At 38.5% G+C, this 16,503-nt stretch overlaps 2 protein-coding genes across 2 annotated transcripts; both read right to left on the reverse strand.

Moving 5' to 3' along the window:
- Positions 1 to 2,957: 2,957 nt before the first annotated feature.
- On the reverse strand, positions 2,958 to 5,259 carry foxd2 (forkhead box D2). Its single transcript, XM_084390230.1, has one exon. It carries the CDS (start codon positions 4,811 to 4,813, stop codon positions 3,704 to 3,706), a length of 1,110 nt encoding a protein of 369 aa, XP_084246356.1. The 5' UTR covers positions 4,814 to 5,259; the 3' UTR covers positions 2,958 to 3,703.
- Positions 5,260 to 10,270: 5,011 nt separating this feature from the next.
- Positions 10,271 to 11,533, reverse strand: foxe3 (forkhead box E3; the record flags this gene model as incomplete). Its single annotated transcript, XM_084389733.1, has 1 exon — positions 10,271 to 11,533. The coding sequence occupies one exon, from the start codon at positions 11,531 to 11,533 to the stop codon at positions 10,271 to 10,273; it is 1,263 nt and encodes a 420-aa protein (XP_084245859.1).
- Positions 11,534 to 16,503: the final 4,970 nt, after the last annotated feature.

The raw sequence follows: 16,503 nt of genomic DNA on the forward strand, positions 1-16,503 counted from the left end.
ATCATAGCATATTTAATGTTTCACACATTTCATGACTATGTAACTATAACTATACTGTGGTCTGCAAACAGCCTAATCGTGACTGAAGAAGAAAAATAAGAAATCTTTTAATGCGCTTTTATGCATTATTCGCCGTTAAAAATAAATGCAAAAAAAAGTGCCATGTGCAACTTCTTTGTTCGTTAAAAGAATTAGCCTATCCATAATTGAAAAATAATTGCCTGCATTTTTTTTTAAATTAAAAGTAGCTGGATACAAAACAATTCATAATTGCACCACTTATCCTGAAATATTGATAATGTTGTATACTGAATGATGCTTACTATTTGCATCCCAAAGACGTTTCTATAATGTAAAAGATATGAAAGTGCCGATTTATTCTTAATTTAACACGAGTGTGTTACAACACCATGGCCAAGACATAAAAAATAAATTCACTCACGCATTAAAAAAAAAAAAAAAAAACATTAATAGGCTACATTCTCAAACAGATAAGCTAAGAAGCCTAGATAAAATCATTTTATCTATCAATAACCTGTCTAAAAATAGGTCAAATTAATAAAATAATAATACAGGCATATACATAGGCCGAACGAAATATCACTCGGATAGCATCATTAACTGTAAACCTGAAATCTAGTAGTCACCATACTATAAGCTCAGATAATTAAATAATTGAAAAGACCTTTCAGTGTGAAAGACCTTTCAACAGTGTGATTGTGATGAGTAGCCCGTACCAAAAAAAAAAAAGCCGACAATAAAAGCTGACAACGTCGCAACATAAAACACCAGGCCAGAAGCGAATACGGGGTTGTTTTAGAGATATCCTTTTTTAAAATTACAGTGATAGAAGAGATAAGTAGAGATATGCTTTGCTCCATGCGAAATCGTGGGTGGTCTCCGTCTCCTCATGGTGTAACTAACGCGCCATACTGAAGAAAATGAAAGCGAAATGAACGGGTAATTAGTGGGATTCGTAACCCATGATTTACACTTTCGATCCGATTAAAGGAGAGTGATGTGATTTCTCATGGAGAGACAAAACAAGACTCAAAAGTACTAAACGTCAAGAGAGAAGATAAATATCCTTTTTTACATTAAAGCCCATCTCGCATTTCGCCTCCTTTAATCAAGAGCCAGTCTTTCTAAAACTTAACTAATCACCACAAATTCATTAGCTGTAAATTATGACAGGCGCAAACACGACCACATGAGTGCACGCGTGGTTAGGCTGAGGAGATTTTTGTGCTGATTTCATTCATAGGCCGCGAGTAGTTTTATTCGCTGTGGCAAGAAGATCAAAAGTACACTATTGTGTAATGTTCCTTCCTCTCTGCTGCTCTCTGTCACCTCGACCAGCAATACATTTATCGTTCTTCCTCCCAGGCTTTTTTACGCGTGTTTACTAGAGAAGCACATGACCTCTGCCCTTAAATCAGCCGGATGTCCCAAACCAAAGTCACCCTAAAAAAAAATATGAATAATGATAATAATAATATAAAAAGCTAATAAAATTATAGTCTATAATTATCATTATTCACAAAGCATAACATTTCTGTGTAGCCAAAGTACAGGCCTCTCCGGCAATATTAATTTACCATGCGCATAATCCTCAATAATTCAGTAGTTTACAAATTAATACACTCCGCAACTACTTAAAATAAAAATAAAAAATAGCTATATGGCTTTATATTAAAAAATATATATATATATACTAAATACTGTTTCTATATTTTACTATTATGGCAGGCAAATAAAAAACTTGACAATTTTACGCGGCGCATTTGGCTGATGGTCCAGAAGTGCTTTGAAAATGCGGTTTAACTATTAGTTTGGCCCAGTTTTGTCCTCATGAAATATAGAACAGTATTTGATCCTGTTTTTTAGATGACAAAATACGAAGTTTTAACTTAACCGACCTGTTTGCATTCGCGTCAAAGCATTTGCTAAGTTGAAGAAGAGAAAAAAAAAAATACGTTGAGTGAGTCAACCCTTCGTTTATGCCTAACAACCAGTTGTCAAAAACACCCCACGAAGCAAATTTACCCATTTGCGCACGAACCAAGTAAATAAAGGCAGCTTTTTATGCCACCTTCTGAACAGAACCGTGTGCTCGGCCAACTCTGAAATGGATTCATCAGTCTGTTTTTCGCACTACATTGAATTCCCGCTGGTTCCTTTGTACATGTCTCAAGACAACACAGATGACATGAAAGCGGACAACCGAGAGTCTTTTAAGACGATCGCCTTTCAGAAGCAAATGTGTGTGGCTTGTCTCGCTAGGGACCACTTGCTGGGTGCCTATTCAAGCCTTAGGGACAAGGTCTTCAGTGACAACATCAACAAATGGGCAAAAAGCTGCATTATTGTGGATTAGATTCCAGATGAAAAAAAATGCTGCCACAAATTAGCAACGAATCCTCAAAAGACGTGGTGGGTATCCATGTAGAACCATCACATTCAATTATAGGCTTTCAAGCGCTGATGTTCCCATTGCTTTAGCTCTTTGTCATTTGCCAGAAACTGGTCAATTATCATGGCTCAAAGCGCCACACAAGAGGAAACATGTGCCTTGGGCCCAAAAAGTACTAAATACTGGTGTGAAAACGTCACACACTATGATTTCCTCTGTTTTATTAAACTATATTTAGACTAAAGCCTTAATGAATAACCTAGGCCAGTTTGGCAGCAAAAATTAAACGAACATTTTAACAACGTAACAGTATTATTGTTATTTGACTTTGAATTCTTTCTTATTGCTAATTTTTTTTTTTTTTTTTAAACTAATTTATGGTAAATATAAATGAATTAATTTTTTTCAAATGACTTGTTTTCTCAACTCGCATAATTGTTTGAACTTCAAACTATTTATTTTGTGTATAAACGTTAGACAACTCTTTTAGGCAGGTCAGTAGGCCTGATCGAAGACTAAATGAAAAGAAGTTAACGAAAACATCTTCAAAATTCACAAACATTTATTGTCTTGCCATTACAACAGAAAATGACCTATGGACATTGTTTTGTCTCTTTACATATAACAACATTCTTTTCACAGATACTTTCTCAATGGAATAATGAAATATGTATATGCACAAGTGTCAGACAGAAAGAGGTAATGCGATTTACACCAAGAACCACATAATCATCTATCAACAGAAATAAAAATCAAAAAATAAAATTCACCAGAACACCTTCTGTTGAGAGAATTAGGGGAAGTGGGACGTTAACCTATGTGTAATCTATTTACAGCCCCTATTGTCTCTGGCAATGTGCTTTCAAAACAAGTAAATCCTGAGTTTAAAGTCTCGGTTATTGACAGTGCTTTTCACAAACTCACAAAATATACAAAACAATAAAATAGTTAAAACAATCTTCATTTAAGTCAACCAAAAGAGGAAATTCCATATCAATGAGTACAAACTATTTAACTTTCTGGACAAAGCGGCAAAGGTCCACTGGCCGTCCAAAGGTGAAATCTTAGCTTACTATTTACATGGTCTTAATTTCCTCTCTTCAGCCTGTTTCTCTCTTCAAAATCTTACATATTTACAGTTCATAAATATACTTAATTAGCCTTTTATTTAAGAATTCAGAAACATGAAACGGGCGGCATTTTAATCTTGCAAAAGTGTAAATCCTACCTTAGCAAATGACGAAACAACCATATTAAACTGGGCTGCTGCACTTTCTATTTGCTGCCACTCTAGAAATGGCAATTGTTAAGGCTTGGCGTTTTGCTCGAGAAAGTCTGTGTGCCCGGCTGAAGCATCGTGTCCTGCGTTAGATTCAAGTGGTTCGTGGCCGAGGCAAGTGTGGGAGTCAGCATGGCCAAGATCTGAGCCTGTCCACCCGGTTGTGAGGTGTACGGCGAAGCTGGAGAGCTAGCCGCTCCGATTATATTGTCTATAGAGAAGGAAGGCCGGCTTGGGCCGTTTGTGTCCGTTTTGAGAGGCGCCAGACCAGGAAGAGTCGGGCTGAGTTGAGGATAGAAAGGCTTTCTCAGCTCGGTACCCAAAAACGAAGGCAAGCTGTGTGGCGTGGAGAATATCGAGGAAGGCGTCGGGAGAGCACAATGTGCGTTTTGGAAAGGGAACGCACCTCCCGGGTGGTGTGGGTGATAGGGGTGATGCGCGTGGAAATTCTGCAGCTGTAGGCCGTAATTGTAACCGTACGGTCCGTAGCCAAAGCCAGGTAGAAATCCCCCCGGGTCCCTTAGGATCTCGTTGGTCTGGTGTCTTTTGAAGCGCTTCCTCCTGCGCAGAAAACTCCCATTGTCAAACATGTCGGCGGACTCTGGGTCGAGGGTCCAGTAATTGCCTTTGCCCGGGTTACCGGGTTCACGGGGTATTTTGACAAAGCAGTCATTTAGAGACAGGTTGTGACGGATAGAGTTTTGCCACGCGGGGAATTTCTCCCGGTAATACGGGAACCTGCTGCTGATGAACTCACAGATCTCGCTGAGAGTCAAACGTTTCTTCGGGCTCTGCAGGATAGCCATGGTTATAAGGGCTATGTAAGAATAAGGGGGTTTCACCAACGCATTTTTCCCTGGTTTATCCCCAGTTAACGCACCGGTTCTGTTGTCATCCTGTGGCCCGACCCGGTCAGCCGGACAGTCCAAGCTGCTTTGACCCGGAGAGACTGCGCCCTCCCCCGCATTCTGGGATAGATTGTCATCGGAGTCATTGTCCAAGTGAAAAGTATGATGATGGTGAAGATATTTACCCTCTTTTACAATATCCCCGCCGACGACATCGATGTCCACGTCGTCGGACAGAGCAGAACTGTCCGACATGTCCGTCCCCAGAGTCATCCTTGGAGAGTCTTTTTGTCTTGCTCTCTCGCGTTCCGTGTCCAGTCTCGTGCAGCACCCAGCACAAGCAGTGTGTCGTCTCAGTCACTTGTGCGTTCTGGAAAGACAAAACTCCCGTCCTCCAGAAGCCAAAAATACGTTGTCTTCACGTCCTGGAGCCGCATAGAAAACGTACCTTAAGAAACGAAAGAAGACTCGAAAGAATCACACCGGACTTGCATAACACAAAAACTGTCCAGAGCTCAGACCGCTTTCAAGTCGAACAGGACACTCGGTTCCCAGACCTCGATTTTCTCTTCATCGAGCGTGCAGTTGGTCCATATGCAATATAAACTTTTGGATCATACGAATAGAATTATGACTATGCATTCACTAACTAGCTTTTCAGTTTTCATAATTCGAGTAGGCTATTTGTTCTCGTGTACAATCGTAGCGCTGTGCGTGAAAGAGACTCCAAGTAGCCTATACCCCCGCGCGGCTTCCAAAAACTATTTATCCAGTCCCCATAATCACGTGATCAGCATGTCGGTAACCAGGAACTAGGGAAGTTTACAGCCGAAAAAAAGCAGCACAAGGGAGAAGTGTTATCAACTTGCCCTAACAAGTGTGCTATAGGGACATTTAACTGACATTCGCGACAAATGTCAAAAATAATGCAGAGAAGAAAAAAAAATTCCGCACGATTTAACTTTAATAAAGCCGAGGATTTGTCAAAGATGACAACAAATAAACTGTCAACACATTAAACAAACAATTTCATTGCTTACTACACTATGTTTTATTTTTATTGTTGTTTTAAAAAACAGCATCATAACAATAAGACCAAATTATTAAATTAACCGTTAGCCTATTTTTGCATTGTATCTTGCATTGTTATTATGCTGTATTTTCCTAGATAGCAACATCTATAATACAGCAACAATCAATAATATGGCAAAGAAACAAGATAAAGAAAGAAAGAAAAAATGGCATATTCTTTGCATTAAATCACCAGATGGGTGTTTATTCCTTTGCCTATTCAAGAGATATATATTCATACAAAGTAGGCTATCGTATCCTTCAAAAACATTTAATGAATCAAATGTTCCAATAAACTGTATGAGTCAGCGAATACATTTTAAAAGCAACAGTATAGCTAATTATTCACAAACGTGTAGGCTATACAGCAAGAATAGGGAAATATTATTTTAATATTTTTGAGACTTAGTCAAAGTTAATCCTCAATTTAGCATTTACAGGCCATAATATAGTAAATTGCACATTTAAATATTTTACGATATTTTAACGTTTCTTGTATTCATTTGCATGATAGCCTATTACCAATGCAGAACAGCACTAATCAATACGTTGTTCTATAGCTACTTATTTAAATAGCAGGTGTACGGGCTATTTAAATAATATAATTTATTTATTTGACATGAAAAATATCTTAAATTGTGTATAAATACAATAACATTTGCTCACAAAAAGAGGGTGAAAGGAAAATTGCGCTTATACAAAATCTCTCTCTGCGTTCGATTTCTCTTTTTATGCCGTTATTCACTTCTCAGGGCTTTTTTTTGTTCCTGTCAGGGATTCAAAACAACCCCGTTTATGATTTTTGCATAGCTATCATAGCCATCATAGCCTATACCTCTCCTATAGCCAATGTAAAAAGCACACACTCTCTGCAACCTGCTCGGATTCGTCATTGCTAATGGGTGTTATGGGTGAATGACAAGCTTTATGCGCCATAGAACGCGCGCGCACTCTTAAAAATAAAGGTTCCAAAAGGGGGGGTTTGCAGCGACGAGAAGAACCTTCATTAAACAGTTCTTAAAATAAATAAAAAATTCTTAGTATGAACATCATTTTTTAAAATCTGAAGAACCTTTTCCACTATAAAGAACCTTTTGTGCATTAAAGCTCCCATGGATGCTAAATGTTCTTTATGAACCTTCAATGCCAATAAAGAAACTTTAGAGTCGGGCATCGAATTCTTTTTTATTATGCTCATTATTCATATACACACCAAAGACAATTGTGCCTCCGATTAAAATCTGCAGGATATGCCAGATTTCATGCTCTGCATGCTTTGTGACCATATTTTCAATCAAATATTTTCTCTTTTATTCCGTTTCCCATAAGTAGGATACTCATTTAGGCTAAACGTATTAAACTAATTAAAGTAAGCCTAGATATAAATAATTGGGCGTTTCGATAATTATGTTCATGCACAGCTTAGTTGATTGCTGGTAAAAAAAAAAAGAAAAAGAAAAAAAAGAAAAAAAAAGTGTTATATAAAGGTGTTGAAGGAAACAGAAAAGTTAAGAAATAAAATAAAAAAGTTAGGTCAAAATTGTAGTTCATGAACTGCTTGTTGGAGACGATGGCAGGACCGGAGCAATGTGTGACAGCTGCCTGTGGGAGGCCAAACTCAGAGGTCAAGTTAGCACCTCATGCAATTCTACTGTCTCATAAAAATAAAAAATAAAAAATCTATATTTGATTTCTGAATTATAGGACTCAAAATTTCAAGGAATAGGACTTATTCTTTTCCATTGATGCATTATGTAGGCTAATGCAATTAATATCTTAAGATAAAGGATTTACAGTTCTCTAGTGAATAGGCTACACTTTAATGACACTCTTTTCCGTTTACTCAGACAAAAAAGAAAAAGAAAAGAAAGAAATGTCGTGCACGTTTAGGGCCCTGGACAACATAAATGTCAAAGTGCAAACCACAGGCGACACTCTGAAAAAGAACGAGATAATCACCGTCGGTTTTCGGCCTAAACTGACAAATTGGCTTCCCATTCCTATTTTTCCTCCTTTCCGCTTTTAAGTGGGCTCACCAGTTAATGTGTTGAGGGCTTACACTGAATAAAAGGACTGCAAAGCATGCTGTAACTCTGTAACATTTTTAACCACAGTACTGCCACCTTGCGGTTCTACGCTGTATTATAGTCTATATAGCCTACTATAGCTTAATAGCGCTTGAACTCCGCATTCCGCACCAAACAAAACAAACAGACAAACAATTAATTTCTTACTGTGGACATAAAACATATAAACAAAAACAAAAATTAAATCCACTTTGTGCTGCAAAAAGTTGGAGGACCTTAGTTCCTCAATAACCAATAGAATTGCGCTCTTAATTAACTGAGCTAGTAGGTAAAAAACTATTTTACAATTCTCAAACTATCGCATGTGAAAAAGACGAAGTGTATCGTTACAAGTGGAAAAGAGCTGAATTCAGGCAATTGCTGTTTGTCACCCCAGTATTACAGTTTTTTCCAATTGCTAACACACAATTTTGCAAACTAGGCTGGTTTTATCAAAATACTTAATACAATTCACAAAACCACACACCCAAACTGCGAAATACCTACTATATCCTGCAATATGAAGCACTGCAACCAAACCTACATATAGCATTATCAAAATCAAACTTTTGCACGAAATGGCACACACTTCATTCATATTACCAGATTTTTTGTCTAACCAACTACACACTTTTGGGCATAATGAAAAGCACTCTCATCTTATATGCTTTGCCATAATACTAAAATAGTTCAAATTGTAGAAAATTCTTTAGACTGTTCACATGCACAGAAATATTTGCAGATACACACACATGCTGTTGAAACATTTATTTTTTTATTTTTCACCAAACAAGTCAGTGCAACATATGCACAGCAGATATATTTACATTGGACTGAACAAAAATACGCTCTCAAAAAACAGTAAACTGAAAAAGATCGAAGTGCTAACAATTAACCATTGAGGTGTTTGACCAGGTGACACATGTATTGGCCAATTAGCTCATGTAGTGTCATTTTGAATGGCAGTGTTTTGAAATGACTTTCTGTCAGATTGTTGTGTCTAGAGAACTGTGTTCAGTGCATTTAAAAAGTGCCCATTATTTTAATTTGCAAAATGTGTGTAAAGCAGAAAATGTGTTTTGACTTTTGGAGACTTGAGAAGAGGTTTTGCTGTCTGTGTGTCAGTTTATATAATTGTGCTGTGCATGTCATTTTAGTGTGTTAGCAATTGGAAAAAATTTTAAAATATATAGAAAACATGACTAATTTAATTTATATTTAATGCATTTAATTTATTAAATAAATAAATAACGTTCTGAATTTAAATGAAAAAAGAAAACATTCTACATATAAAGGGTGGTGTTGTACTACTTCTGCAAAAGTAGATGTTCAAATGAAATTATAATAATTCAAGTAATATATATATAATTATAGCATTTAATGGCACTGCATGTGGACCATAAGGGATGCAGTTTTGATACTTCTTTACAGGCTTTTATTGTTTTAAAAGCTAATTTTAGCAAAACATTTTACTCTCGGAAGTAAAGTAGACTATAATGGCTTGGGGGGGGGGGGGGGGGGGGGATGCTGTCATTAAATATGATGTGATAAAACTGAAAGATCAGTTTGCTTGTAATGGACTGTGGAGTGTTCCGAGGCTCTCGATAATTAACAAACGTTTTCTACGACGTGCTACATGATTAGCCATGCTTTTGACAAGGTTCTCATATTAGAGACCCAGCCATGGCGTTAACTTGGTGGTGGCTGACATCTAGTGGATTCTATGTGAAATACTCCAAATCTCGGTTTAACAGAAATTATTAGACATTTATTCCAATAGCCAGTCGATGTCGCCCCCTCACCAGCAAAATGACTGTAGGCCTACACAATTTGTGATGGAAGTATTTAAACATTTTAAGATAGCTACTATTTATAGGCGTAAATATCAGTCTTCAAACCGTTTAAAAAATAAATATGAGCTCATGTAGGCTAAATTCTGTTTTGAGAATAGCCTATATACTGTAAATCACTGACCGATTAACTATTTATTTGAATTTATATGTATCAAAAATAATTCATACTGGTTAAATAGAAACATTTTAACCAATGTTAAATAACCTAAATCAAATCAAATTATTTTAATTGTATACGGACTATTTAACAAAGATTGGAGTTACAAGTTGATAGGCTACGTGTTATATCTCGATTATCATGTCAAACTATATGGATGTAATTATTATTATTACTATTATTATTATTAGGTTACTATTAGTATTATTATTATTATAATATTGGATATTGAAATCGAACATAAACCTAATGTACTTTTTTTTAGGTTAGCAGTTAAATGAAGAATAAGCGAAAAATGATTACACAAAAACACACATTTATTTGCTTAGAATATTTACATTGTTCTGTGCGTTGTTTTGTCTTCTGATATAGTCAAACAATGTTTCAGACAACATATCAATACCAGAACTGTAATTCTTCATTTTATTTAACACAAAATACTTTGAACACATATACCAAAAACTAGTTAATTCAGTAACACGTTATCTACAAAACTTCTGTTACATAATCAACAGGAATAGCCTATGAACTCAATCTCGGGGCCATTGACATGCAGTGGAACACGTTGTCAGTGCAGAAGTTTTCACATGTATCGCTCCAGTCCTGAGGCAAAATTGGCTTGTCTCATATATGAATTATTATAGGAGTTCATTGCTGGTCCAGAGAGAGCTAAAAGAGATTCTGTATGATCTGCGCACGAGCCGGAACGCACAGGGGGCAGAGAAATCCTGTTCCCCGAACAGTACACCTGTGAACCTCCCGGGGAGAAGCTGGACTGCGTGACCCCGGACAGGTGAGTAGGCGAAGCCGAGGAGGGATACGTGTAGCTGGTTGTCATGTTTGAAGCAAGAGACCCCGTGTTCCTGCTCAGCATGTTGCTCGTTGGATTTATCTGTTGCGTCTGAAAGCAGGTTGGGTCAGAGTTTGACACGGAACAGCTGGAGGTCATGGCACCCAAGTCTCCCATGCCGAGAGACTGCGGGTTGAGATCTCCTCCGCTTTGCATCATTGTCTGCTGACTAATAATATTATCGATGCTGAACATCCTGGGCTGGCCTTGCGTGACCCCGGCCGATGCCTGATAGTGATGCAGCATCGCCGGGTGAGGGGAACCAGCCAACTGAGACCCGTAGCCAGACGTCACACCCGGGTACAAGGTGTTGGGGTAGGCCTGTCTACCCATCGGTGTTGGCGTGAAAGCGCTCGAGCTTTGCATGTATCCAGGATACGTGCTTACATCAGTCCGCTTGAAGCGCTTCCTCCGTCTCAAGAAACTCCCGTTGTCGAACATGTCCTCAGCGGCGGGGTCAAGCGTCCAGTAGTTTCCTTTGCCGGGCCTACCGGGCTCTCGCGGGATCTTCACAAAACAGTCATTGAGGGTGAGGTTGTGCCGTATGGAATTTTGCCACTTCTTGGAATTCTCGCGGTAAAAAGGAAAGCGTTCCATGATGAACTTATAGATGCCGCCGAGGGTGAGTTTCCTCTCAGGTGAATTGGCGATGGCCATTGCGATCAGTGCGATGTAACTGTAGGGAGGTTTACCTCGCTGCACTGGCCTTTTCCTACGCCGGCTGCCAGTGGCGGGCAGATGTTCTTCGGTTTGACCCAGTGAAACCACTTCCTCCCTCTCGGTGCTTGGACTGCTGACCCGAGGCTCGGCTTTGATGAGAACACCGTCCTTGGTTCGAGCCTGGTGGTTGAGCGCTGGTGAAGGAAGAGGTATCGGGGAGTCCAGGCTCACGTTGGGAGACAGCACCACTGGACTGGCCGCCTCGGCTGGCGAGTGCTGGGACTCAGCCGTCATGTTGCACATGCCAGTGAAATATGAAAAATTTGCAAGATTCATAAAAGTTGTCTTTTATTAACTTTTATGGCTATTAGAATTTTAAAATGTAAAATGCCCTCAATTCGCCAACTAAACAGGCTGTAAAAATATTGGCTAGCCTATCAAAATAAGCGTGCGCTCAGCTGTAGATTAGAGGTGTTTGTCTAACCAGGTGAGTGAGTCGGGGGGAGTTTTATAGAGCGGGCGGAGTGACGACACCGGCCGCCTCGTGACGATCGATTGGGTGACAGTTCTCCCCTCACTAGCAAAGAATGCAAGGTCAGAAGATCAGCGTTAAATTAATTTTGGATGGGTGAATTTGTATATTTTTAGAACCTGTAATTGAAAGACGTGTAGCTTGATTAACCTGACTAACAAACTTTTCACAAAAAGTTATAAAAAAAAAAAAGTTACAAATGGGGAAAAGGTAAATAAATTGAAACATTAAACTTCTAACCTATAGCTTTTTGATATTCTTACTTTAATTATTAATATGAGCTAAATAAACAATTTCCTCTTCTGTCCTTCAAGGGAAAACACAAAGGAAGTCGTACCTGCTTGTGACCTTATATGGAATATACATTGTGCGATATCAGATAAGGCAAAGTGGCTTACATAATAGCTTCCACTGACTTGGGGGGGGGGGGGGGGGGTTTAAGAGTGACAGGATTAGGAAGGAAAGGTTGGAGAGGTGGAGGATAAATACTTGTCTGCAAAATATTCTAAGTTGAACAGTTTCACGGAGGAGGGCTTTTTTCATATGAACAATGATCTGAAACATTATGAATACTCAATTTGTTGACTAATTTTTGCTCACTTGGAGATTTATGTAACTTTCTATCCAACAATTTACATTTTTGTCAGTTTTTGAGTTTGAGTCTTTCTTATTAAGTTCAAAGTGGTTCAAAAAGTGCAACAAACTTTTCCTCCCAGGTTGCCATATTTGCACCACGTTACGTAGACTCTTAAAAGGCAGGAGTCAAACTTAAGATTTTCATTTTAGCAGGTTGAAATGTTTTACAGTGCAAGAAAGGACAAAATAAAAGAATAGGCTGCTCACTGAAAGTTCTATCTTTGATCTCTCGCTCTTGCTCTCTCTCATAGTTTGCCCATGGGTTCACTGTGTATCCAGGACAGAAACAACACACAGAAAGGCTGTAAGAGACTTCCCAAACTACCTCTCAATCCACCAATTGAAAAATAATAACAAGCTTTTAAAAACAGCAATTGAGCTGTGAAAACTTTACAGAATGTTAAGAAAATACTCCTGGTTTATTTTTATTCTCCAGAATGAGACTATAGAAGGGCAGGTGCTAATACAGCATCATACACTCAACATCAACAAGCCCAGGATTTCACTGTTCGAATTACAGAAAGACAATAACAGCGTGCACACAGAATTCTCTTTAGCTGTAAATGAATAGTTAAACCTATCAAGGAATTACCAGGGCTTTGCTTTTCAACACAAGGGCTCTACAGGAAGGTCAGGAGGTAGAAAGTTACCCTAGACCTTTTCACTTAAGCTCAAAGCAAGTTTTCTAAATAGACAGCCGATATATAATTTAAACCGGTAAACGCATGCATGTCTGGGTAGGCGTGAGCAAAAAAGGGATGTGAGTGAGAGTGAGGAACTGGACAGATAGTGTTCAGCTCTGACTGATAGGAAAGAAATGGTAGGATGAATAAGACCAGAGTCATAAGCCAAAACAGCATTCACCCCTGCCCAAGCACAAAGCATGTGGCGGCCCCCTGTGCCCAGACGCGCTAAGCCTAGCTAGCCGAACAGAGCGGCTGGCTAACAGCTTCAGACAGGCGTGGGATCAGGGTTGTATCCAAGCAGGATCTGCCCTAGTGCTGCCAGGTCAGGCAGACAAACAAGGGCTACAGCCAGGAAACAGCCCCTCCTCCCCCACACCCTCATCCACCGGCCCCAGGGCCCACCATCTCACGGTAATCCCCGTAATATTACTCTCTTATCACACACACACACACACCAGAGATACATAGTCTGACAACTCTTCGAAAAGTGCTGGAATAAATTGGACCTGGTTTGTAACGCATTATATCATGACAAGTGTTAATATCCAGTTAAAACTTAAGATTTTCCTTCCTCAGGGCATTGTTGGCGGTTGTATTGAATTAAACAGGCGGTTAAGATTTAATGGCTCAATAGCTATTAAAGTAAAATACACTTGTGTCCATTTCCTCTGGATTTTATGCAACCTCAAGCAAAGGCACAGGAAAACCGTTTCTGTGATGTTTAGACACTTAATAGGATAGTTCACCAGAAAAGAATTACACCCTCATGTCCTTCCAAAACTTTTCATTTTGTCTAACTTCACAGGTTATTGTTGAAAAAATGTGCAATGACATTCATACATTTCTACACTGTAAAAAAAAAGAAAGAGGCAGCCGTGTTTGCCAAAACTTTACCATAAAAATACGATAGCAACATTTTAAGTTTTACATATTGAAATGAAATATGTGGTACAAAAAAAAAGTTTTTTTTTTAACCTTTATAATATACTGACAGCCACCCTAAAAACACAGGAAGGACAGAAAAGAAATACTAACATAATGGTGTCACACACGCAAACAAAACATCATCATGATAACACACAATACTAAAATCATGCAAAAAAACTTTAATTTAACAACATAAGATATGATATAACCCTAATGTACATAACTGATATGAAAAAACTAAGAAACAGTTATTTCAATGAAAAACATCCAATGCAAGCTGTCTCTCAGAGAATTCTAGGGATGTACATTTTTATGACTTTTTACTTTAAATTATAAGAGCACTTGTACAGATTTTGGAAGTGAAAAGAACATTTAACAGTATTTTACTGTAAAATTAGATGAAAGTTCCCATTAGATATATTACAATTTTTCACTGTAAAGAGTAAGGGAAAGTGTTGATAAAAATGTTACTTTTACTGTTAAAATGCGATCCTTTTTTTCCAAGTGTTCCAAACATTTTGAAGCCACTGTATATTAATATAAGTCCAACAACTCATCTAATTCTAACCCTAAATCTATGCAAATTGAACTTTTCTATGTTGCAAGAGATGTTTAAAATTTAGCTTTGTGTTCACCTCAGCTATATCTGTCAGTGTAGAGAGAGAGAGATGTGAAGAAAGAGAAGAGAGAGAGAGAGAGAGAACTGCTGAGTAAACACTTGGAACTCATTCATTTGCACACTGGCTCCAGGCAGGGCTGGGGTTTGAGAGGGGGTGCATGAGAAAAAGAGAGAGAGAATGAAAGAACGAGAGGGAACGAAAAAGAGAAAAGCGAGCGGGAGAAAGAGATGCCCCTTTTCTTACCCAAGCTCATCAAGTACGGGCCAGGGCTCCTGAAAACGGCAGGATTAGTGGAGGGCCGGGGCTCGGTCAGGTCGGCTCAGCCCACATCACTCCTGTACTGCACGCTACACTGCTTCGCTAAAGCACTCCAACATGGTTCTCACAGATACACACACACACACACACAAAGACACAATGCATATACACACTTACTATCACGCTCGCACAAGCATGCAACACACAGAGGACACTGACATTCTCAGCTAAGAGCGGCATTAACATTTGCCGTAACTCTTGACACATCAATGTCCACAACAATGCATGCACACACTGGCTTCATTATATTAGTAAAGTTTTTTTTTATATGGAAGTCATATTTACAATACCCTGAAACTGAATCCTCCCACAAACCTGTTGATATCAGTAGGATGATTTCAAATGTCAAGGTTTGACCATATTAGTAGGACATTTTCAAAATGTCGGCCCTCACAAATATAGTCAAACCTGTATACAAACACTTTATGCACATCTACATGTCCCTATTTCTTTTTACCCCGTAGAACTGCATTCAAAAAAATGTATGAGATGGACAGTGCAAAAACAAAAATCAGAACATGATTTCTGTTTGTAATCCTCTAGTAGCACTAAATGTGCACCCCTTAAGCAGCATGCATTGGTTGATCTTATCAACAAACTCTTAATGACAGCGCTTTGTGATTTTAAGCCTCAGGCTCTGCAGTCATGCACAAAGACAAGAACCCACTCTCACTAGCACAAATATGGTCACAAGGTCAAATACTCACCAAAAATCAGTTTCCCCTCCTTTTTTTCACTGCAATCATCCTATCTGCCAGTGTTGTGTGATATGGTCACTATGGTGGTAAAAGTAGGCTATGTAAAGCTTAAAATCAGACAACAAAGTCATGTTTTTGAATAAAATTTCACCCTGTGATGTCATTTACACTGGTTAACTATCCGAGATAGTTAAAGATATAGTTCAACCCCCCCCCAAAAAAAATGTCATTTGCTCACCCTTATGTCGTTTCAAACCTGTATCACTTGTGGTCTAAACAACATATGAACCCATTGACTTTCAGTATAGGACAAAAAACACTGAGACATTTGTCAGAATGTAAAATAAAAACAGAAATAAAAACTGTCGGTTAGACTTTATTTTAAGGTGTCCTTCACTATAAAAGTTATGACAACATGTGTTTACATTGCTTTACCTCATCAAAATATGTTAAGCAATTTTCTACTTTTTTTTTAATGTTATACAAGATTCAACTCATTTTTAAAGGGGTCATATAATGGTACATGCACTTTTACAAGTTGATTGCACTGAAATGTCTGTTGGCAGTGCCTGTACACAACCATCCTATCATGATTAAAATCCATCCAGTGGTTTTGTTTTAATCTCCTTATATGTTTGACCATCTATGAAATCAAGCCGTTCGATATTGTGACGTCATAAGATCGTACGCCCCTCCCGCGATTGTGATTGACAGCCGTGCTTCAACACAAGACCCGCCCTGAGCAAGCTGTGACAGCCGTCGTCATAGTAGTCCGCCATTGTTGATATGCTGGAGTAGAATGGCGTCTACGCGATTGTGGTGTTCTGTTCTTAGATGTAATAAGCAACACAGCAGTCATTTGGATGTTCCTAAATCTGAGCCGTTATAG

The sequence above is a fragment of the Rutilus rutilus genome (assembly GCF_951802725.1).
Source record: "Rutilus rutilus genome assembly, chromosome: 19".
Classification (NCBI taxonomy): Eukaryota; Metazoa; Chordata; class Actinopteri; order Cypriniformes; family Leuciscidae; genus Rutilus; species Rutilus rutilus.